The 24,229-nt window shown below is 36.8% G+C and overlaps 3 protein-coding genes across 5 annotated transcripts; 2 read left to right on the top strand and 1 right to left on the bottom strand.

Moving 5' to 3' along the window:
- Positions 1-7,736: 7,736 nt before the first annotated feature.
- Positions 7,737-9,498, top strand: LOC116021264 (lysine-rich arabinogalactan protein 18-like). The gene is made up of 2 exons (XM_031261891.1): positions 7,737-8,439; positions 9,122-9,498. Exons 1-2 carry the CDS (start codon positions 7,810-7,812, stop codon positions 9,197-9,199), a joined length of 708 nt encoding a protein of 235 aa, XP_031117751.1. The 5' UTR covers positions 7,737-7,809; the 3' UTR covers positions 9,200-9,498.
- A 3,077-nt stretch (positions 9,499-12,575) lies between these two features.
- LOC116020023 lies at positions 12,576-16,860 on the top strand. 3 transcript variants are annotated; one of them, XM_031260463.1, is made up of 11 exons: positions 12,576-12,724; positions 12,962-13,028; positions 13,479-13,732; positions 13,835-14,145; positions 14,249-14,436; positions 14,520-15,182; positions 15,340-15,780; positions 15,885-16,079; positions 16,226-16,282; positions 16,452-16,514; positions 16,606-16,860. In XM_031260463.1, the coding sequence occupies exons 1-11, from the start codon at positions 12,693-12,695 to the stop codon at positions 16,627-16,629; spliced, it is 2,295 nt and encodes a 764-aa protein (XP_031116323.1). In that variant the 5' UTR covers positions 12,576-12,692; the 3' UTR covers positions 16,630-16,860. The 3 variants fall into 3 exon arrangements, with proteins under 3 accessions (XP_031116323.1, XP_031116324.1, XP_031116325.1); XM_031260464.1 differs by having other exon boundaries at positions 14,261-14,436; XM_031260465.1 differs by having other exon boundaries at positions 12,652-12,724; positions 13,214-13,732.
- A 1,471-nt stretch (positions 16,861-18,331) lies between these two features.
- LOC116021066 (metal transporter Nramp3-like) lies at positions 18,332-20,865 on the bottom strand. The gene is made up of 5 exons (XM_031261673.1): positions 20,843-20,865; positions 19,857-20,743; positions 19,636-19,772; positions 18,739-19,391; positions 18,332-18,538 (listed from the first exon to the last, which is right to left on the bottom strand). The coding sequence occupies exons 2-5, from the start codon at positions 20,465-20,467 to the stop codon at positions 18,350-18,352; spliced, it is 1,590 nt and encodes a 529-aa protein (XP_031117533.1). The 5' UTR covers positions 20,468-20,743; positions 20,843-20,865; the 3' UTR covers positions 18,332-18,349.
- Between the last annotated feature and the right edge of the window lie 3,364 nt (positions 20,866-24,229).

The raw sequence follows: 24,229 nt of genomic DNA on the forward strand, positions 1-24,229 counted from the left end.
ACATATCAATGTGCACCACGCACATAAACGACGTCGTTTTGAAAATTGTAAATTAAATGTCCATTTTTTTGGAAATCATGTTTTCCGTTTCGGCCGATCTCTGTATTTATGTTAATATTCTGTGTATTCCAGGCAATCATTCTGTGTATTCTAGGCAACTGTTCTGTGTATTCTAGGCAACCGTTCTGCGTATTCATGGTAGTAACACATGTTGTGTGTTGTGATGTGTTTGTGCATTATATTCTGTGTATTCATGTTATTAACACAGGTTGTGATGTGTTTGTGCATTCGAATGTTAGGAGGATGAGTTCAGTGTATTTTGTGTCAATATTCTGTGTATTCTGGACAAACATTCTGTGTATTCTAGGCAAACGTTCTGTGTATTCTAGATAATGATTATGCGTATTATAGATAATAAATTCATTGGAGTCATTCGCGTCCGCGTCCACTAACATCTATGTATTTTGTGTCAATATTCTATGTATTATGGGCAAACATTCTGTGTATTATAGGCAAACGTTCTGTGTATAGATAATGATTATGTGTATTATAGATAATGAATTCCCTGGAGTCATTCGTGTCCGCGCCCACTAACATCGAAACGACGTCGTTTACGTACGTGGTGCACATTGCTATGTGCACCGTGGTGCAGGGTATAACGATTGCCATTCAGTCATTCTTATGTGGAGCATTATTGTGTGGACAGTTATGCGAACCATAAATAAAATATATATTATTTTGTAGCCATTAGTCTTGTACTCAAATGACATGTAGTGGCTCTCTTATACGAGAGGTCATGAGTATGTATGAACAGATACTACAATGTAATAGAGTTAGTTGTGCTCAAAATTTTATTTGCCATATTTGAAAATATCATTATAAGGTGACATTAAATTGTCAAGTGCAATCCAAAAATGAATATGAAATATTTCAATTTTTTTAACGAGTATTGTAAAGACATTGTTATTACAATATCTGAAACAACTCTAAATTTAATTCAAAATTTCTTAAATGGCACATGGTGCAAGAGACATAAGTGTCGATCACTATATTATAATGTCATCACTAGGGGTATGTGTGTTCGTGCGCGCGCGTGTGTATGTGTGTGTGTGTGTATATATATATATATATAGAGAAGAAAGTTTCAAATTAGTCACTGAACTACATGTAAGAGTTCAATTAGATCATTCAACTCAAAAAATATAATAATTAGGTCTATCAATTGCCTAAAATTATACAATTCAATTCAATTTGACATGTTCCTCATGTCATCGCTAACGTGGTAGTCATACTATCAAAAAATTAGTATTTTAAATTATTTTAATAATTCTAAATTAATAAAAATAACAAAAGAAAAAAATCAACCCCTCCCTGTCTTCGTATTTGGCCAGAGATAGAAAAGGAAGACGAGTGGGTTTTTAATTTTTTAAAGTTAATTTAATTATATTTTATTTATATGTATTAAAATAAATTTAAAAAATAATAATTTTTTACTATAATGACGACCGCGCATTGATGATATGAGGAACATGTCAAAATTTGCCAAACTACATAACTTTAGATAGTCGAAGGACCTAATTGCATTTATTTTGAATTAGATGATACAATTATATTTTTGCATACAATTTAGTAACTAATTTAAACAATTTTTTTTTATATGTATAGTCTCATAATCATCATGTTTAGGAAAAAAACAAAAACAAATTAAAAAATAAAAGAGGAAAGATCTGGGGAAAGTGGGGACCATAGTCCATATATTGAGATCTGGCTAATTTGGTGCTGTATTTTAATAATTGACAGAAGACCGCAGCTGTTGTTCAAAATTAAATACTGGGTAACGGGTGCAACAATATTAAAACTGCATGTGCTATAATTTCTGTACTTGCTTCATTTGTCTTTTGGTCTCTCTTTTCCCTTCTTAGGTTAGGGTAATTATGATGGTGAACCTATATCTCCATTTGGGTTGATATGCATTAAAAGGTGTTGCTTACTTCTTGATCGAATTCGTCACATAAATTCTATAATTTATTTATTTTGTATAATTTGCAAAATATATCTAATAGTAGATATGAATTTTCTTCGTCATTTAAGAAAAAGAAAAAAAAAAAGTCTTTGCTACTAAATTTGGTTATAAATTAAAGAGAAAGGTAAAAGTTTTAGTCTTTTAATTATATTCATATTGTATACTTAGGTTATTGAATTATTATTATATTTGTGTTTTCTTCTTTAATTATTTTGAAAAATGGAGGTTTAACTAGATCACTTAAGGAATTTATCATATTCAATGAAAAATGTTATATTAAACATATTTGAACTTATAAGCAATTGTTTACTTTGCATTTTTTTTTTTTAAACTTCTAAAATCGAATTTATCTTCAATTATGATATTCAAACATTTAGGATTTACAATATTCGCGGTTAGATAAAGAAATTTTAATACTTCCCACATATTTAGACTACATGAGGCAATGCATTGGAGAGAGGGAATATATGTGTGTGTGGGGACGGGTTCAAACGCGGAAGAGGTCCATGTACAGTTATGCAGTTAGATCTAACCGGTTGATCAAATTTAGATCAATGACTCAAAACAATGAAAAAAAAACAAAACAAAAAAACCATGTCTAGAACTCTGGAAGGAAGAAGATAAGCTAAAAATAACGCACCTTAAGTAGAAAAATGATCTGCCAAAACCTTGGGGTTTAGTGACACTCGGTTGCACTCCCACATAGATGATGGGAGTGGGTTCGAGCCTCAGAGGAGGCTACAATGTAGTAGTCAACAGTTGACTCCACTAAGGCTCAAACCCACTCTCATCATCCATGTGGGAGTGTAAACCGAGACACTGAGTGCCACTAGACCACAAGTTCTTTGACAATACATAGTATTTGACAATACATAGTAAATATATACCAATACACATGATAGAAGTTAAGTATAATTTACTAGGATGGTAGAGTCCTAATACTCTCTCTCAAGCAGAAGGGAGTCTACTAATGACCTGAACCTTGTCCCTGAAAAAAAACAAAACGAGTAGGACGACGAAGAACGATGCAAGAGGCGATGAGAACTGGAATCAGCCAATGTAGACGAAGACATCTTATTGATTAAATATAATGCCGTCTCAACGACATATCCCAAAAACGAATAGGAATATAATAGAAGCTTGAGCCAAGAGAGAGAGTCCTGTCTCAACAATATGCCTGTGACGACGCTCAACTCTACCATTATGCTCATGAGTATAAACACAAGAATAACGGAAATAATGGTGACCTAGGAAATAGTCCGCTCAGAACTAGTAGAATTGTCGTTACCTTCAGCCATGAGGAACCTAAATGCTCATACCAGATTAGGTCATAAGTTTCAATCATATTCAACGCAAGTTACATAGTAAATTTATACCAATACACATGATAGAAACCTAAATGCTCATACCAGATTAGGTCATAAATTTCAATCATATTCAACGCAAGTTACATAGTAAATATATACTAATACACATGATAGAAGTTAAGTATAATTGTGATGGTAGAGTCCCGATAAATTCAACGATCAAGTCTACAATTTGAATATAATTAGAAGATTAAAGTGACATTTTTTTCTCAAATTAATTATTTTATATATGATGGTGTAAATTACCACTTAGTAGGATTCTTTAGTATGATTTAGATATAACATATGCCCACAATTATAAAGCAAGTCAAAAGATTGTATTCATTGAGTGTAAAGTTTTTAATGCACAAGGGTTTGGTGAAGTGTTCATGTCAAACAACTTTCAACAAGTCAGGTGGTATTAAGAAAGTATTGATCCAAAAGTGTTCATTTTTTCTGAAGAGTTAGCCGACTTTTTATAGTGTTGTGTAAGGGCACACATGACAAAGTTTCCGCCGGTGGAGGTACGTAACACTTAGCCATAGTTGTATCAAGTCGCACGCCACATATCCACACTACGTTGACTCGAACTGATGGGACAACAACTAAGAGGACACTTCGCATGTCATTAGTTGCCCATGTGAGACTGGTTTCTTGCTTTGGTTGGTCGGGAGGGGCATTGTTAAAGTGAAATTAGATCAGGGAACACTATATGCCCTCCGACTCCGTATATTCTATCAACATCTATAAATGTTCAAAATGATTGCAGCATATTTTTATAACAATTCAAATACCTAGAGTATTCCGGGGTATCGATCCACAGGGAAGCGGGGCGTACCGAACACTAGTTACTAACATATTCTTATGAAGCTAATCCTAAAGAAAATGGTGTTTGAACGGTTGCAAATGTTGTAATAAAATAGAATAAAGAAAACTAGTTGATGAAAACAAATAGAGAGAGAGTGGGATTTCCGAGTTTAAGTGTCTAATCGCCTAGTGCCAAACTAAGGTGAGATATGCAATTCGGGTTCTAACAAATGTGGATGATTGCTTTCACAAAGGGGAAGGAATTACTCCCATAATTCAAACCCACAATAACATACTCAATGAGAACACAATAACAAATTAAGAACAAGCAATCTAGGAAAAATCCCTTAACAAACTTGCCCTCTCCCAATGTGCAAAAGTCAAGTGCAAAAATGAGTGCTCTAGTCTATGCCCTAACTCCCGTCAAGACACAACTATAGCAAGATACAAGTAATTTAGGCCTTTAATCACAAGCATCACAATAGAAATCACAATTGCATCATAAGTATAAAACCCAAATATAAAACATATCATTAAAACATTAAGAACAAGGCACAATAGGTTCATAAACAACTTTCACCCAAAAATCCCTAAATAGATTAGCCACTCATGGCTAGTATTGAATTTAAAGCACAAATGTCAAAAGAGTTTACAAAAACTAAGAAAGTAAAGGAAAAGGGGAAGAGATTCTCCCAAATGTAGTCTTCCTAGCCTCTCATTGTTCCTCCTAAGCTCTTGTAGCTCCTTGATGGTGAGTATCTTATCCAAAAGTGGTGGATCCCTCCTTGCCTCTTTGGAGAGGAAAACACCCTTTTCTCTCACTCTTCTTGCCTCCAAAAATGCAGCTTGGGTCTAGGGTTTTGGGAAAATGAGCTTTATATAATGGGAGCCAAAATAAGGGCAAAATAGGCAATTCCGCCACTGTACTGCGCAGGATTCTCGACGCGTCGAGCCTTGATCTTTTTTTTTTTTTCCAAAATTGCTATGGCAATTTCTCGACGCGTCGAGCCCTGGACCCATCTCAACAATGTTGCACACTGGAAATTCTGAACGTGACGAATTTGATCCTGGACGCGACGAGGTCTCAATGTAAGCATTCTTCTTCCATTTTGACTCCCAAACATGTCTTGAAATGCTCCCTTGCTTTGCATTTAATCTAAAATGGTTTCAAAACACTAACAAACACCATAAAACACTCAAATCAAGAGTGAAACCATATCTAAGAGAGAAAGCAAAGAATATGCATTGAAGATAGCAATTTAATCCATTTAAGCTCAAAAATTGATTCAAATCTATTAGAAAAATATGCACAATTGAGATTATATCACAAAACACATTAGTTATAGTAAGATATCAAGAGTAAAAAATAAAAATCAAACAAATTAAATTACCACTAAATTGAATGTGTATTTTTACAAATTTAATTACTTTGTATTTCCTCCATCGAAGTTATCTTTAATTCAATTTTTCATAATGTTATACTATTAATATATAAAATTCATATATTTAGAAACTACATTAAAAGTACTATTAAACACGTAAAAAAATTAAACTTTAAAATAATTAAAAAAATACTTAAAAAAATAAGCAAAGAAGAGATAGTTTGTTTGACCAATAAATATTAAACACGGCATTTGAAATATGACATATAGCATATTCTAATTATTTTTACATAAGTAATTGAGTATAGATCGAAATTATGAAGCAACCCAACCCGATAGAAGGCGAATAAACTTGAACAAGGTTGACCACGAGGCCGGCGTGGTCTGACTGGTGGGCAATAACAGAGTTTTAACGGCCCGTCCTAAAAGTGCGGCACCTGAATTACATCAACTGTTTATCCTGAAACTATGTATAAATGCAACCCATTTGTCTTGTTTACTACAAATGGTATTCTTAGACCATACTTTATTTATATTCTCATTAAACGATTATTACAATATAAGAACACATTATCTCTTTCAATCAATTTATCATATTAATTGATTCCAGTCGCTGATTAATTTTCTCCATCAGTAATAAAAAGACGTAAAGTAAATGCAGCACCTTAAAAGCTTAATTTGGTCTCTCCAACATTTTACTCACCAAGAGGAATATATGGGACCCTAACTCCCAAGCAACATAATGGGAGGCTCCGTGACACCGTCGGATTGGATACACACCGACAATATGATATAACATTATTTTACTCCTCACAAAATAAGCACAGGGGCCCACCCACAGATACATGAACGGAACTTTATTAATTATTTATACCTTGATTAAATCTTAATTATGTCTACAATTGTTTTTTTCTTTTATGGGCCCCAACACAATTGCAAACCTTCCCTTATCTTCAACTTTACTAAGCTTACTTACCCCTCAAGTTCTATTGCCCCGTGATACCATATATTGAATTGAATTAAAAGTTAATAGTTATACTACATAATACGGAGTAGTTAATAATATAAAGAATAAAGTTTTTGTTTGTGAAAAAGAAGTACAAGCTGATAGATTGTAGGTAGTTTGACTGATTAGAGTGTAGAGTTATATTTGACGTGTTGGGAAACTCATACGAGAGTCTGAGTCAAGTGATAGAACATGGCGCCTACATGTTGGCACTCGATCGCTCGACCTTGTTGGGCTAAAAGCAGTTGGAGGGACAAGAGCGCAAGCTCGATGATTATGGAGTAAATGTTATTTGGGAATTGAGCTCATTCTCCAATATTATTAGGAGAATTTATGGCTTTAATTATTAGAACATTAGGCTATGTATAAATACCCACTGAGAAGAGGAGTTTAGTGTTCAATTTTCTAGCACTTTTAAGGTAATAAAAATACAATTTGTACTTTCACTCTACTTCTGCTATCTTCTTTTGTTTCCTTTTAATTCGAGCGGTCGTGTTGTTTTCTATCAACTTATTAGGTCATAAAATCAATTGTAAGTTAATATAAAAATTAGGAGATTACCAGGAGATCTTATTTATACTACAATCTACAACTCCCCACTGCCTATGAAGGAACTTGGCATTGGTAGCCTATTTTAACAACGTGAAAGTTGTATATTAGCCTAGTTGATTTTTCTTAACTACATTTAGTTGATGTGGTTCTTAAAAACACAAAATTCCTAAATATGATATTTGTATTATTAAGGTAGTTAAATTACCAGATAACTCTATCATCTTATGATCTAAATCAGTAATTGAAGTAGAATTAGTTTAAATGAAAGAGATTTAAGAGGTGTAAGTGGATGTGGATCTATCTCATGGCTATAGCTCAAATAGTATTCCGTTGGTGGTGCGGTCCCATGCACAACGTTTTCCAGCTGTAAGACTTGATCTTCTTCGAAGCCACCAAATTGAAAGTCCATCAAGGAAATAGGCTATAAGCCTACGCCGGAGACAACCACTCCACCGGTGACGTGGCGAGCCAAAACCCCGTCACATGCGATGTGGGCCCAGTCCAGTCTGTTTTATCACCACATTGGCCCCACCTAAACGTCGACTCTCCTATAGGCTATAGCCGTTACGCCCATTATTTTTTAATGTTAAAACCTCGCCTACTTATATGCCCCTACACCTCTCCGTTTCCCCATACCATTACGCCATTCTCTTCTGTTGTTTTTTTCAAGTAGAAGTTTTCTGTGTTGAAGTGATGGATCGGAAGGTTGGGTTTGCGGTGGTGCTTATGTGCATTGTAGTGGCCGGCGTCGGAGGTCAGTCTCCGGCCGCTTCGCCTGCTGCGGCCAAAACCGCCACTCCTCCGGCTGCATCTAAGGCCGCCGCCACTCCGGCTGCTTCGCCTTCCACAGCCGCCGCTCCTTCCAAGCCTAAAACTCCCGCTCCCGCTTCGGCTCCTCCGGCGCAGGCTCCGGCCTCTACTCCACCCTCAGCCGCAGTCCCGGCTCCAGCTGCCGCGCCGCCAGCTAAGACGCCGGAATCTGCACCCCCCGCTCCCGTGCCAGTGACCTCTCCGCCGGCCGCCGCTCCCGTGAAGTCCCCACCCGCAGCCGCACCTGTCCAATCTCCACCGTCTCCCGCGCCGGAGGCCGCCACTCCGCCTGCTGCCTCTCCCCCTCCCGCCGCGGCCCCCGTCGCCCCGCCTACGTCATCAGAGACTCCGGCTCCGGCTCCGAGCAAGAGCAAGGGCAAAGGCAAGAAGAAGAGTAAGAAGCACACCGCATCTTCACCGGCTCCTTCTCCCGAGCTTCTCGGCCCACCTGCGCCTCCTAGCGAAGCCCCCGGACCTAACGCCGACAGTCCTGGTCCGGCACTCAACGATGAGGTACATACTATCCCCGGCCATTCTACTGAATATACTCCAGATCTAACATCATCGTCTAGTTTTCCGCTAATTTCCTTAACTACAGTCACTTTCCTAGTCTCTTCCGAACTTCCATTGCAAATACACTTCACTAATCTACTCAGATCTGCATCCTTAAACCATACTCCATTAACTTAACTGTTCAAACATCGACTTAACTGCACTCACTGTTCATTTATTCTTCTGTTAAAACTTAACATGATGTTATTATTATATAAGCATTTAAACTAAACAGTTTTATATATTAATGTAATACATATAGAGTACATATTTTGCTTTTACTTTAATTATTATACGGGGAGCAACATTTCCCGACCGGCCCCTGTCAAGGTAAAGTTGATGTCGGTGTTGTCACCACATGCGCGCACGGCGCACGATAGCAGCCTTGGCTTGATGTGATTTGTCTTTCTCTTAAAAGGCGCATCATAGATCCATTTGCAGAGATTTAGCTACCCTACTCATTTCAGGTGTTAAACACGAGGCACTGTTCCTTGGTCAGTGCTCACGTTAGCCTAGTAGCCTTAACGTAGACCTACTCCGGCACGCAACATTAAATTACCGAAAAAACCGAACATTTTTCCTTGAATTACATTTGTATTATTATTGTATTTAATTGTAGTAACGTTTGATGAAAAATGTGCAGAGCGGAGCGGAGAAGTTGATGAGCATGGTGGGAAGCTTGGTAATGGGATGGGCGGTATTTGGCTGGATGTTGCTCTAGAGACGACGTCGTATTTTGTCCCGGAGAGGAGATTGACGGTCTGGATCTGATTTAGAGAATTTGATTTGTTTTGTTGTATTCTGCTGGAATATAATGTGACACGGGCATGATTTGGATCCGGGTTATGGCCACATTGGCATGCATTTTCCATATTCTTTTGGTATAGCATATTAGGTGGAGAAGAGACTACTTTTGTGTTCTGTTTGTATTTGACGCGTTTTGGACTCACTTCTCTTATAAACCATTTATTGTTATAATATATATTTGTTTATTTATGAAATATCGGCAGTGTCAATTTAGCTATGTTTTCAAGTCATTTTCTCATTGTTTGTCTTTTCATTTGGGATTTTATTTGTGTGCTTGTGAATGCGGCAAAGCGTCGCATATCATTCATTGGAGAAAACAAACCTTTTACTTTTTGCTGCATATCCAAAGGATTGAGTGATTAACAATTTGATATTAATGCTAATGACATTGTGGTCTAGTGACACCCGGTGTCTCGAAAAACACTCTCACATGAATGATTCGAGCCTCAGTGGAGGCAACTGTTGACTCTTTGTGTTTCAGTAGGTTGAGAAAGTAACTATGAAAAGAACAGAGTCAGTAGTACTCAAAAAAAAATGAACAGAAAAAAAAATGAACAAGAACAGAGAATAAAAAACTGTTGACTCTTTGTGTTTCAGTAGGTTGACTCAGAAGCTATGAACAGATACTTTGACTCTTTGCTATGAACAGATACTACATTGTAACAGAGTCAGTAGTACTAAAAAAAAAAACAATTTGAGATTAATCTGTTTAAAAAAAAAAAAAAACAATTTGATATTAATCTCCCAAAGTGTGGGCTTAGGCCCAATTTCAGTTGTGTATTTAGGGTTTGGGACATTGAGATTAATACAACACAATCAGATTAGTCCCAACAGCCAAAGCCCAAGATAATATTGAAATGTCTGAAACTAAAGAATTAGAGAGCAAGAAAAATGATGGGGAAAACATAGCAATTTATTTTTTCGTTTACATTTATAGGATATGGTGATTTTTTTGGGATCACGAGCTAAACCCCAATCACTTCTTTCAAAGCGAAAAATTTGCAAACCACGTTAAGAAAATCTTGTGACTTTTTGGTATAAAAATCATGCTTTACTTATCCATTGATCACCTCTTACTAGCTATGAAATGGTAATTTTAATTCTATAATTATTGTTGTGAGCATTATTAATGCCTTAGTTTTTTTATAGGGTGGTAGTTTTGGTTCTAGCCACTTAAAACATGAGTAATATAGAGAATAACTATAATTTAAAATTTTAAATCATTAAACTCTCCATTAACATTTCAAGAAATCAAAACCACCAAATTGTTTAAAAGTGGAACCAGAATTGCCACCTTATTTAAAAAAAAATTGAGAATCAATACTGTATAAATACTAAGACGTAAAAAATATCATTTTCTAAAAATATATATATACTTACAATTTTACTGTCATTCCCGAACCTAACTTGTTTTGAATTGATACACAACCTATCTTTCTTCATATTCTTTATTTTCTGACCAAATTCTCAACCAATATACCCTCCCGAGGTCAATCATTCACGGAAGTATTGGAGAGTACTGTTGAAATAACTCAATATTCGAAGTCAAGTAGAAGAATATAATGGCAAAGGAGTTTAATATGGTAATAAAGTTAGCTTCTATTAGTACATTGTAAGATGAAATTAGTATGACCCACAAATAAACATACATTCGATCTTGCGCTTTCGTGCTGCAGATGGATGTTTTTATTGTGTTACAGCTCATGGAATAAAGATCAGCCACACAATATAAATGTTAGTATAGTATAGTAATAATAACAACCAGCAAAAAGAACCAAAGTAAAAAGAGTTGCAACTTCTTTGTTGTACCTAAAGTGGTATAAGAGTTATGTTGAAGAAGCTTTGAGACATAAGTTTCTCTTTAGCATATGTTAAGCTTGTTTTTGCCCGTACTTGGGTGGATGACTTTCAAATATGACAATTGGTGATTAGGAAGATTGTTGGGAGAAGACCTGTGAAGTAGTGAAGAGCCAAGTTTAGCACCCTCTCGAAAATGTGACAATATAATAAAATAAAGTTGCATCTTCATTTTTTCGTTGTGAGTTATACCTTTTGGCGTAATTTGATAACACTTATTTTTTTTTTAGTATATTTTATCTCATACTTTTACTCATTTGGTGCATAAAGTGCCCCAAATCATGTGTGAATTGAGCCTTTTATTTGTGTGATTTATGTTCCTAGGCACATTCATTCACAACAAGAAAATGAAGCATTTTGGGACATTTCGTGCGTAATAAGGATTGGAACAACAAATAAAGAACAATGAGCACAATAGGAGAACTGGCATGGTCATGCCAGATCAAGTCGTGCATGAAAGAAATTGGCACGACCATGTCTTAGGTCGTGCCAATCAAAGCAATGTGCACTGAAATTTTTGAGTTAATTAAGCATGGCTATGCCCTTGACCATGCCACTATGTATTTTTCTCTCTTTATTTTGTCCATTTTTGCATAGTATACAAATTTCTATTGTTATATTTTTTAGGGAAGAATCCTAGGTAGCTTATTACATTTCCTATCATCATTTTAAGGGTATATTAAAGTAGTTTTAACCAAAACATAGATAAGTTAATTCGCTGACCTGTTAATGAAGTCAAGAGAACAAAAACTAATAGAGTTAATCGGACTTGTGCAATCATTAACAACAATGCTTAAATAAGGACAGTTCCTTTCTTATTGAGAATGAATGTTAATGTTGACCTTAAATACTCTAATAATCACTGATAAAGAAAAAAGTTGGGTATGAACAAACCCCATAAACACAGTTTACCCACCCACCCTTCTCCTTTTGAGCTTAGAGGGACATCACAATCATAGCCAAAGATAAATAGCATGCAGGCCTGGGCGGTGACGGGACCGCCACATAAAAACACAACTAGAGGTGGCTCCGAATCTTCATACGATTTGGCTATTGTGATCTCTGTTACCGGATGGCCCTAATATGTAATAGAAAGGCACGCAAGTTTCCATCACCCAGTGTTACTTCCAACCATTCACACCCAGTAAGCTGTAGTGTCTTATCTACAACATCCCAAGACAACATTTTGTATATTGTACAGTAATTGCCCTAATCAAGTTGTTCGGTTAATATGATAATAAAATTGTAAATTCAACTTTCAATAGTGACTTATTACCTTTCTCAATTTGAATCAATACAATTTATATTGATTTATTTTCTTATTAAGATCACAAGGTAATACTTGCCTAATACATAGTGATTGCGAGATTCTTTATCACTCTAACTGTTACTGATACGAGCAGACTCCACTGTAGTAGTTGACTCTGCTTATCTTCCCATCCTGTTTCAGTTTTTGTCTATCTTGTAATAGTTAACTCGGCTTATTATCCTACTCTTTTCTTTTTTCTCTATCTTTCTGTTCATTTTCCCTTCTCAAGAGACTAACAGCTATGTCTGTTTGCATCTCTACCTTACTGGCCAGGTATATTCTCTTTACACCCTTCTTCAATTCTCAAAGTACAAGAATGGGTATCTTTTGTATTTTTGGCACTCTCTGCTTGAGTTTATTATTTGTTATTATGCTTGCTTAAAGATGGCAGCTTTAATTTTCCTTGATTTTCTTTGTTACGGAGTATCTTTTTTGCTTGAATTCAAAGACCAAATTTGGGAAGTAATTCTATTTGTGTAATAACTGGTTGTTCTGTGAAATTGTTGCTAGGTATATGGATTCTTGCAAGAGGCATGGTGTGCCAACCAATCCTGCTGTCCTCTCAGGGCTATATAAGGTGATTACCTACTTATTACCCTAAAAAGGAGATAGAATTTCATGATATTTTTGAATTAGGTTTTATTTGTAATTCAATATTTTTCTTGGAGGTTGTCAATCTTGTCAATAATTGGGTCTTACATTTGGTTATTTATCAGATAAACTTTTCTTTTTTTTTTTGGATCCACAACCTTTCCGTTGTAGGTAAACTTGTCTTGACCCTAGCTGGAAAAGGATCACAACAAAGTAAACCAATTATGGTTACCCATAGCTGACCGGCTCAAACCAAGGGTTAAGGATTCACACTCGTGACCTTGTGGTTACAAGTGTGGATCTCTTGCCATCTTGACTGGGTTACCTTTCAGATAAGCTTTCTTGTTTCTACAAAAAAATGCAGTGAGGAGTTTAAAAGGATTCAGCTTTTAGATGGTTTAATCTCAGAGGTTAAAACTTTTCTGTTGTTGTTCAGTCCATGGAGCAGAAAAGAACACACCAGGAGTGCACCATAGTGCTTTCACTCGATGATCTCGAAGATGATGACTTATCTCCCCTTATTGATTTCTTCCAAGAAGTGCACTCTTTTGACATTGATGCTGTGGATATTCTTTGTAGATTGCCCCGTGTCTTGAACCAAGAGTTAGTCTTGGCCTTAATGCATGCGGTTGGTTCAAAACTACGGACTGCCAATCTCCAGGATATACTATTGAAAGAGGATATTGCACAGTATGTGTCAGTGTTAATCTTAGATTATCTCGCTCAATGATATTGTTTCTCGTGGTACTCATTTGCAGTACTTATCATATCAGCTATTTGACAACTCTTCAGGGATATTTTCGAAGGTGGTTTAAATTGCCAATTGCTGAAACTAAGATTCACCGAGATTCGGAAGCTCAACATGGCTGGGAGTTTTGCACAATTGCACACGCTTAATCTGGATTTCTGTTCTTCACTTACTGGCTTAGAGAAGGATTGCTTTGCTTGCCTGCCAAAACTAATGCGCCTTTCAATGTGTGGAACGAGAATTGCTGATCTTTGGACAACCACCGCTGCCTTGTTGAGACTTCCTTCTTTGATAGAACTTCGGTTTCAAAATTGTGTAGGTTGCGAAGACACTGGAATATGCCTTGCACCATCCAGTAAGGCAACAAATCTTTTTCTGTGCAAGAATCTTAATCAGGTCATTAAACAGACTTAGATAACTATCCAATAGTTTTTTGATGCATGGAACTTATGTCTCAGATGTTTCTGCAGATGGACCGGGGCACCCACTTTCTACTGGCAATCTGTTGCCTATTTCTGAGTATCTGAGTTTACCTAAGCAGCCATCTGTTCAGTCGGGGGATAGAGATCTTGTTCATATTGAAGGGATTATGCCATTGGATTTGTCCTCTGTCTCCCATTCTGGAGCAGAAATTTTGGAACCTGAGGTCAGGTGCCTTTATTTTGATTCCGACTAAATTACTTTACTTTTTCTTCTGTTATGTTGATACGTTTTTCATATCTATATCAGATCTCTCTCAGTGAATTGCATATTAAAGAGAGAAATGAGTCTCCTCCTACACACTTGAAGCTGAGAGATGCATCGTTTTTTTCTAAGATGTATGCTTCTCATCATCCATCGCCCATCTGCTTCGAGAAACACTACAGGGAGTACATGATTGTATTATTGCCTCGTCTAGAAGTGCTGGATAATGTGCCCATACAGAAAAACGACAGAGAAATGGCCAAAACTGTTTACTCAAATCATTTTGAATATCTACCATGCAAACGCACGTTCAAGGAGAGTGTTTTAAGTATTTTGCACATGCGTGAAACCAGAACAAAGAATTTATACTGCAAAACTCCTTCAAGGGTAAAGCGATCCGCTTCTTTTGGAAAAAGCCAAATTTCCTATTCCAGGTCTCTTTGTGCTGCCAAATTTGGGGCTTCATCGTGTCCTTCCATGCATCTCATGTCTCATATAAGTGATTTTATTAACAAGGGCAGAAAAGTCCCTCAACCGAGACAGTTTGAATACCACCCGTCTGATCCTGGTCTGATGTCTTGTGGAACTTTAGATGGGGAAGTGATCATCGTAAACCATGAGAAGGGAAATGTTTTTACGTACATTCCACCTTTTGGAATGAGTAGCAGCGTTTTGGGGCTTTGTTGGCTGAACAAGCATCCGTCTAAGGTACTTCATTTCTTCAAGAAAAACACGAACTACAATTTCCTATCTGCTTTACACTATATTGATGGCTATACATACAAATTCTGATTACACCTTATGACTTATATTTTGTTTTCTAATACCGGTTAATGATGATTTTGTTTTCATTTCGGAAAATCAGCTACTTGTTGGTTGCGATAATGGTTCTTTGAGATTGTATGACATCAATCACGTGATGGCAGAAGCAGAAGGCATCTATTGTAGTTCTGGCCCGGTAACTTTTGAGAAGTTTGAACATTTGACTTCGGTTCATGTCAATTCAACCGATGATAGATTCCTCACGAGTGGTTATACAAAGAAAGTTGCTATATTTGATATTTGTAGTGGCAGACGCTTACATACTTTTAGCGATATGCATAGTGAACCCATCAATGTTGCTAAATTCGCAAATCATTCCCCTAATATGTTGGTCACATCATCATTTGACCATCATGTCAAAATGTGGGACTTGAGGCAGCAACCTATTCGCCCTTGCTATACTGCTTCGAGCTCGAGAGGGAATGTGATGGTCTGTTTTTCTCCCGACGATCTTTATCTTCTTGTGTCAGCTATAGACAACGAGGTACTAAACGTTAAATTATTTCAATCTGTAAGATCTAATTGACAGTTACAATTTCACAATTGGAACAAGCTATAAGATTTTAGGCTAACTTCAAATGTTTTCAGGTGAAACAAATCTTGGCAGTCGATGGAAGACTTCATACGGATTTTGGTATAACTTCAACGGGTAGCGCTCATAATTACACGCGTTCATATTACATGAATGGGAGGGACTATATCATTAGCGGAAGTTGTGATGAATCAGTTGTGCGGATTTGCTGTGCTCAAACTGGGAAACGGTTGAAGGACTTGTATCTCGAGGTAGACTACAATCAGAGCACTTGCCATCTTTCTTTTAATCAAAATTTCTTTTTCTCGCCATTTGTCAACACCAGACGACAGACACAAATAAGCTATATTTGTTAGTAACTGCAGCTTTATGGTGCTTTTTCAATCTCGCTTTTCAGGATAACGACTTTGGAGGCTCAATACTGGTGCAGTCACTTCGAAGTGATCCTTTTAGAGTAAGCTTCCCTCCTCGAAGAAGCTAATTGTATAAAATTTCGTTTGCATTCTTTAATGCACTTTGCTTTTATTGCTTACAACAAAACTCAATGCAATTATAAGAAACTTTGTGTTGGTTTCTTGTGAGACGAGATCTGATAAATGTGCATCTTCCTTCCCATGGTTTAGCATTTTCACATGGCGGTCTTGGCAGCGTATCCTCACCCCAACTCAAAGCGGGATATTATCAAGGTACAATGAAGTGATTTCTACATACTAAGTGCCACCAACCTAGTCTCTTATGCTACATAGATGTTAATAATTAATGTCTGTTATTTCACAGGTGAATCTGGTGGAATCTTGCTAGTTGCTAATGTGACATACAGATGATAAAGAGTATCTGAATATATATATATATATGCTGCTTGCAGAAGTGCAAGTATAGTTTTGAGGTTCATTATATTGGTTCTTCTTTTCTTTTCTGAATTGAATTGTATCGGGTACTGTAAAGACACTATAATCGACATACAGTTTGAATACTCAAATTATATCAACACAGTATCGATTAACACTTTACAAGGCATTTGGTTGGGCGTAATTTCAATGCAATTCCAATGTTACTTTTTTGCGATTGAAATTACATTGTTTGGTTGGAGAGAATTAAAACGATTAATTTGTCTAGAAAGAAAAAATGGAGCAGATCCAAGGGATGACAGATAGGAAAGCCAATGGATTGCTGGAAAGTTTCTTTACACTCCAAATAATGTCAGATTGAGTCCTAAAGAAGTAGAAACATCTAGTGGTCTCTACGGCCATACCAGACAGCTTACAGTCTGCAGCCAACCCCACAGCAAACACTTTTCTTTCAATATTCCAAGATTCTCTCTTCTGAGAATGGGAAAAATGAAGTTGACCCCAACACATTCTTAAAAATGGCTAAAGAATAACCTACTCCCACAAAACCAAACCTTTTCCTTTCATGCATTTGTTGGTTTCTTGGGTAGTAAACATGGCACATGCTCCCTACTCACTGCCAAATAATACAAAAAGTTTTTTTGATAACCTAAGTTTTTCAGTTTTGTCAAATTATACATATGAGCCTATTTCAAGGCCATGAAGAGGTAAATCTATCTCGAGTTATCTAAGTAATTTTAGGTTTCTGATTGTTTCTGACTCAAGTTTTCACTGGGATTCAAACTCCACCTTACTATTGGAAGTTAAATTAAACATTGATGGGTCGAAATTAAACATAACATTGATTGGTCGACCACTTGAGCTATCATTCTTAGCTCTTCCTTCCTCCAACCAACCTCAGCTGATGCTGATCCAGGTAAATAACTAAATTTATGAATCAAACATGGGACTATCCTATTACATTGTTGTGTTTGATCTTGTGACGGGAAATGTGCAACAAGATAAGATGCGCAAAAGCTGGAGTGATGAAACGCTGCTTGAACTTCTGTGGGCTGTGCTGCAACAAATGCAACTGCGTTCCTTCAGGAACCTACGGCAACAAGTCGGAGTGCCCTTGTTACCGGGACATGGTTAACTCCAAGGGCAAACCTAAGTGCCCTTGAATCTTCATCAAATACTTCTATGGTATGAATCTTTTTTTATAACCTTCAAGCTAAGTCATTGAGTTTTCATGTTTGTTTGATGTGTAATTAGATCGAGACAAAGTCTAATGATTCATCATATTAGGGATGTTGGGCTGCGTTCCTTCAATTGGTCAGCCCTAGAGTGATCGATTGGTCGAGTTGAAGGTTGAATGAAACACTAGAGGCCAGCGAGGAAAAATTTTAAGAGATTTATTTCCTTGTTTGTACTACTTTCCTTTTATATTTAGAATGCAATTTTGTATTTCTTTTTTTTTAATTTTAATTTTCACTGCTCTAAGTTTTCTTTCAACTATTGTTAGTTGATATTTTGTATTTTTTCATATATGACGAGTAGTGTTGACTAGTAGGCGACGAATTCAAAGATTGCAAAACCAACACCACTAAAATCACGATGCTCACAAATATATATACTAAAAATATATATAATTTATTCCCTGCAACTCTACAGAAAATCCATTGAGCAATCAATCACTTCCTACAAGAATTAAAATAGGGTATCCCCCTTAGAATGAGGTATACTACGAATGCAACATATGCAGTCGTAAACACCACTACAAGAGATATAATCACAGGTCCACTAACTTCTTTTGAGAAAAAATTAACTAATAGATATCCATTTATCACAATCACCAAGGTACCCACAAGCCATGAGATTGCCTACACACAAAACAAATTAAAACCCAATTAATGTTAATGTTACAAAACTCAATAATATTTTTTTCATAGTCATACACAAACTCAGAGCCAGTATTTGATGGTATATACTAAGTAAAGACTCTAATTACTCATAATAGATCAGTTTCAGTCAAACTTGTAATCTTGTGGTTATTAAAACCCTTTATTAGATAAGAATGTACCTTAAGAACGGGACCAATTGTGAAAACGCCCATAACTTCCTTGTTGGAAACAAGACAGAGAAGGGGAATGAGAGCAAAGGGGATCTGGATTGACTGAAGAATATTGAGCCACTCATTAAGGATGTCGAGCGAATCCTCGGACCTGTCGAAAGCAAGCGCGACGATTAGGGTAGGGATGATGGCGCAGCTTCTTGTGATCATCGCCCTCTGCCACTTCTTCAACTTCATGTGCAGGAAGCCCCCCATGATAAACTGGCCGGCGTAGGTGCCGGTGATGGTGCTGCTCTGACCGGCGGCCAGGACGCCGATGGCCCATATGTAAAGAATCGGGAACAACCCCCCGCCGTACTTCTCTTGAAGAGCATTCCCCGCGTTCACCAGGCCGATGTTCTTGGCAACCTCGGTGCCGTAAAAAGATTTCGCGAAAACCGTTGTAACACACACGTTGATCACGAAGGAAATCGCCAGCGCCGCCGAGGACTCGATGGTGTAGTACTTGATCGCCTCCCGGACTTTGCCGATCTTGCGGGTGTCGATGTCGCGCGATTGGACCAAAGCGGAATGGAGAAATACGTTGTGAGGCATTATACTGCACCCAACTACTGCCACTGCCTGTTTTACCGTTTTTGAGCTGATTTTTGGAACCACAATACCTGCAATATTTAAACCACTTTTTTAGTACTTGCTTGTGTTTTTTTTCCAAAACACACGACCAGTACCAGGATAAACTTCGCTTGTGACTGATCTTAATTAATAAAGATCACAAGTAATTAAGTAAATCAGCCTAAGTTGCTGATAGGCAAACCAAAACCAAAAGACCAATCTAGATTGGCTTTAAACTAAAAAGATCAATAGGTAGAACCTGCTTGGCCTGGATTACCAAATTAATAATCTTACCGAGAAGAAGTTCAACACCGCTGGGCTTGGTCTGAACGAACATCCATGCAAATGAGAGTGCCATGACTGAGATAAGGAAGGCAAAGAGTGCTTCCAGCTTCCTCACTCCATAGCTCTCAAGAAACAGAAATATGAAACTGTGATGACACACAAGAATTGAATTTTAGTGAAAAAGATCACAACTTTAAAGCATTTGGGTACTAATTTTGCAGAGAAATTACCAATCAAAAGCAGTAATGAAGACGCCAGCCCAGAGAGGCAAGTAGCCTCTACTGAGAATCTTGATGGCAATGGCGCTGCCAATCACCTCCTGAATATCCGCTCCGACGAGGGCAAACTCCGCCATAACCCACAGCAACAGCCTGGCCCACTTAGGGTACTCACTCCGGCACGCCTCCGCCAGGTGCCGCCCGGTGGCCACCCCAAGCCGCGCCGATAAGAGCTGCACCAGCAGCCCAATCCCCGTCGCCCACAACAACAACCATAGCAACGAGTACCCCGCAATGGCGCCGGACTGCAACCCGCCCTCCAGGTTCCCCGGATCCAGAAACGCTATGCTCATCAAGAACCCCGGCCCGGTGAACAGCCACAGCTTCTTCCACGAAAACGGCACCGTTCCCGTGAATTCCTCCCCCTCCGTTTCATCGGCGCCGTGGATGTGAACTCTCTGGGAGTAATCAAAGGCTCCCTCTCCCTCTCCCTCTCCCCCTCCCTCGTCTCGCAGTAATGGAAGCTTTTGTTTTTCGTGGTACGAAGACATATCAACCCAATTCCAAATATGGTGAGATATTGAGTTTTGATGAGAGAGCAGAGCAGTAATACATACACACATTCATCATACATATATAAGAAATCATAGATTCATAGTCGATTATACGAGGATAATGATTACATTTACGAGGTTTCCTTACTGGACGAGGAATTCTATCCATTTTGGACGAGGTGTTTGCTATTATAGCATTGCCACAAAATTGAATGTGGCAAGGAAACTCAAGCGTGTGGCAAGGAAACCCTAGCGTAGGAAATCGTGTGCCGCTCCGGTGGAAATCCTCCGCTGCCTTGAGTAAATATCACAAACCGCAGTGACAGTGGTGTGGCATCACAGTACCTGTACAATAATATATGGAAATTACTTATAAGATCTCTAATTTGAAATTTTAATATATAAAAATGGAATTCATATTTTGTAAAAATCATAGTCCTTAACTGATGTATGGATTAAAAGTTAGGGTCACAGATCACTACACCAAGAGGGAGGTTGTGAAGTTAGCGATGATTTTTAAAGGGAGACAATACACCCTATTTATATTGTTGAAGAACCTATAGATAATTGACAAATGTATGGCATCGAACAACCTTCATTCTTGACCACACACGTGTCTCCCATTACTTTACTTATAGTCCACTTCTTATACATAAGTAGAGATTCCTGCCATTTGGTATATAAGATCTTAAGTAGCTTGGTTGGTTAGTGTTTGTATTGTTATATATATGTTTGATTTGAAGTCATGGGTTCAATACCCCTTGGTTACACACAAGTTTTAACATTTTGCTCCATGATTAAAAATGTATGTTGTAATAGGACACAAGTTTTAACATTTTGCTCCATGATTAAAAATGTATGTTGTAATAGGTCACGTGAAAAAAAATAAAAAAATTACACCATGATTCGCTGTGTGAACCGATGACTAATGCTAACACTTCTTAAATCCAATACAGAAAGGTATTGAGGCAGATCCAGGATGATGTCCCTTCATTTTATTCTATGCAATATATACAAGTTGATGTTCTAACAACCCCTACCAAAGTACCTATATGGTTGCTGGAAACATATATATATAATACAGTAAAACTAGAAAATCCGAGTTATCAAAATAAATAAATAATGTTACATGCACATACAGCCCAATACATAATACAACATGATTGTTTTCCATAAAAATTGGGATCTACCATGACCCACTTGGCTTGTGTAAATGTGTGGGCCAATATGGACAGCAGGCCTATTATGGGCCTACAAATTTACACAACATGTGAAGTGACTTAATGAACAAGCCCCAATTGCCAATTCCATATTCAATTATTTCTAAAATTTTAACACTCAGCCCTCCAACAATATAATAATAAGTAAATATATAAATAGTTAAAATGTTACTATCAATGAGATATTGTCCTTAAAAGGCCACAAATTGCATGCTTAAATCAAATGAACCTTATGTTCAAATGTCCCTATTAGAGAAATGAATCCCCTAACATCAAATTAATTAGTCATATTAACAAAATTAAAACATAACATTGGTGTTAATTAACCCAACTATCTCAATATAAATTATTAAATTTTAACTTAAAGTGATCAATGGAAATATGAATAAACAATAAGAAGTAACGAATGGGCTTGGGTTTATTATAATAGCAGTGATGGAACATGGACTACGGGTAGTCAACCAAGCAGTCAGTCTGACATTAGATGGTATTCGGACTGGCACTCACATAGTCATACTCAACACTCGGCTCAAGACTTGACCAGTCAACTGCGACGAAAAAGGAAGAAATTATATGGCAACTATACAATTATGGAAGAACAATCAAGGTCAATCTAAATTAGCTCTAACCCCCTAAATTATTATTCTTTTTCTTAAAATCACTTTCCAACCCCATTAATCACCCTACCTCACCATAAATACCGAATTACCATATAGATCCCAATTACCATATACTCTACTTATTTCTCCACTATAAAAGGCCTTAGTCAATTACAACGAGGGGACATCGAAATCCTCTCTAGACATTCCACATCTCTCTATAGAGGCACCCTACCATGCATATACCAAACTATCAAAATATAGTGGGCTTCAGCTTGGCACCGCCTAAAAAGGCTCGTGATTTTCAACTTTCGATTTCCACATAAAATCATCTTGCTCCTTTATTTTTCTCTCAATTATACATACTTATTCAATAAGTAATGTTCGTCTTGCCGACTGACTACCCCGATGGTCAACAAGTAGATTGTCAACCTCTTCTCGTGTATAGAAGTTGTAACTATAGATAAACAAGGAATATAGACATTTCTAAATGCCTAACAGTACACCATGCTATCTAACCCATGTATGAGAGTAATTTGTCCCTTGGAAGATATTTGTCAGTGAAAAATATGGGGCATCTCAAAGGTAACAACAAGATTAATCGTGATTGAATAAACTGAGAAACCGTGAGTCAGGATTCAAAAATCTTATTCGACACGATTTTATTTATGGACATTATTTGCTCTTTCATTATTATAGGTCAGACTTATCTTCTAGACCAAATGACATGATTAGATAATTATATATGAAAGTGGCGTAGGGGACGCATGCAATCATTCATAAGGAAATCGATGAAGTGTGTCAATCGAATTTTGTGAAGTCTAACCTAAGCATACGTTAACACTGCGTGGCACATGAAAATGAAACAAACTAATAATTAACCCAAAAATTGAAAGAAAAACAAAAATACCACGTAAGAGTAGAGCCGACGGCAATTGCCATCGACATTTGGACAACAATGAAAACCTACTTGAATGATTTGTTTTAGAAGGAAAAATCTTAGAGCTTCCAAAAATTAAATTTAGAATTGAAATTTTTGTCCGACCTAACTGAAAAGATAAAAATAAATAAAGAAAGAAATGAAACACATGTATGTGAGAAGTGATGACATGCTCATTAGATACGTGTATCGCAGTTCTTGGACCGAACGAGACTTGTGCCTCCCTTCCACATTTAAAACTTTTTTAAAAATCGTGTAACCACAATCCACATGTATTAACATTGTACACTTCATATGAATTGCCACAGTCTACTAGAGATATTTTTTTTTTCCGTTATCTCTCTCAGTTTCCCCCACATCATATGAATTGCCTAAAATATAGGAAAAAGTTCACCAATGGAATGCTCTTAGATGATGACGTTTACTTTATTTTTTTTATTTGTTTTCATCTCTCATTATTTATTTTTAAATTAAAAAAAATGTATTTTTTGTTTTAGTTTCTCCACTTTTTTTCTTAAGAAAATGACAATTTCTTTTGTTAGTAAATGCACTGAGGTTATGTGACATAACAAGCATCCAAATAGGGATCAATTGAAGTTTTTCTCAAATTGAAACTCATGATACATTAATTGAATTGAGTATAGCTAATTTATAAGGACCAAAGAAGATTTGCAACGCAACATAATATGGAGGAAGAACGTAACAAGAAATGTCAACATACACTGATACACATAATTTATATTGGTAAGTGTAATTTATATGTACCGACAAATCATGAGTAATTTCATTACTATAATAATAGAATGCAAAACATAAATGGTGAAATCCTAAAACTCCAAGAGTCTCGTTTAAATAAAGCAGTAAACTCCAAGGGTTTCAAAAGACTACGTGTTCGATTCTTACAAACACACTCTCGATCAAGTCCGTTGCATAGGGTCTTTCAAGTGTTATTTAATTTACTTTATTCTTATATACTTTGTAGATATTACACATCAGCGAATTTACACATTACATATTTTTAAGTTGTAAATGCGAATTTTTTTCATCACAAAAAAAAAAAAAAAAAAAAAAA

This window comes from Ipomoea triloba, chromosome 5, assembly GCF_003576645.1.
Source record: "Ipomoea triloba cultivar NCNSP0323 chromosome 5, ASM357664v1".
NCBI lineage: Eukaryota > Viridiplantae > Streptophyta > Magnoliopsida > Solanales > Convolvulaceae > Ipomoea > Ipomoea triloba.

What these genes read in the sequence shown, in the direction of transcription:
- LOC116021264 (XM_031261891.1), top strand. Translation starts at nt 7,810, where the DNA reads ATGGATCGGAAGGTTGGGTTTGCGGTGGTGCTTATGTGCATTGTAGTG. An exon ending in GTCCGGCACTCAACGATGAG is followed by an intron (nt 8,440 to 9,121) that starts GTACATACTATC and finishes AAAAATGTGCAG; the next exon opens with AGCGGAGCGGAGAAGTTGAT.
- LOC116020023 (XM_031260463.1), top strand. Translation starts at nt 12,693, where the DNA reads ATGTCTGTTTGCATCTCTACCTTACTGGCCAG. An exon ending in AATATGCCTTGCACCATCCA is followed by an intron (nt 14,146 to 14,248) that starts GTAAGGCAACAA and finishes CTTATGTCTCAG; the next exon opens with ATGTTTCTGCAGATGGACCG. An exon ending in TGTCAGCTATAGACAACGAG is followed by an intron (nt 15,781 to 15,884) that starts GTACTAAACGTT and finishes AAATGTTTTCAG; the next exon opens with GTGAAACAAATCTTGGCAGT.
- LOC116021066 (XM_031261673.1), bottom strand. Translation starts at nt 20,467, where the DNA reads ATGTGTGTATGTATTACTGCTCTGCTCTCTCATCAAAACTCAATATCT. An exon ending in TTCATTACTGCTTTTGATTG is followed by an intron (nt 19,773 to 19,856) that starts GTAATTTCTCTG and finishes GTGTCATCACAG; the next exon opens with TTTCATATTTCTGTTTCTTG. An exon ending in CGGTGTTGAACTTCTTCTCG is followed by an intron (nt 19,392 to 19,635) that starts GTAAGATTATTA and finishes TAAATATTGCAG; the next exon opens with GTATTGTGGTTCCAAAAATC.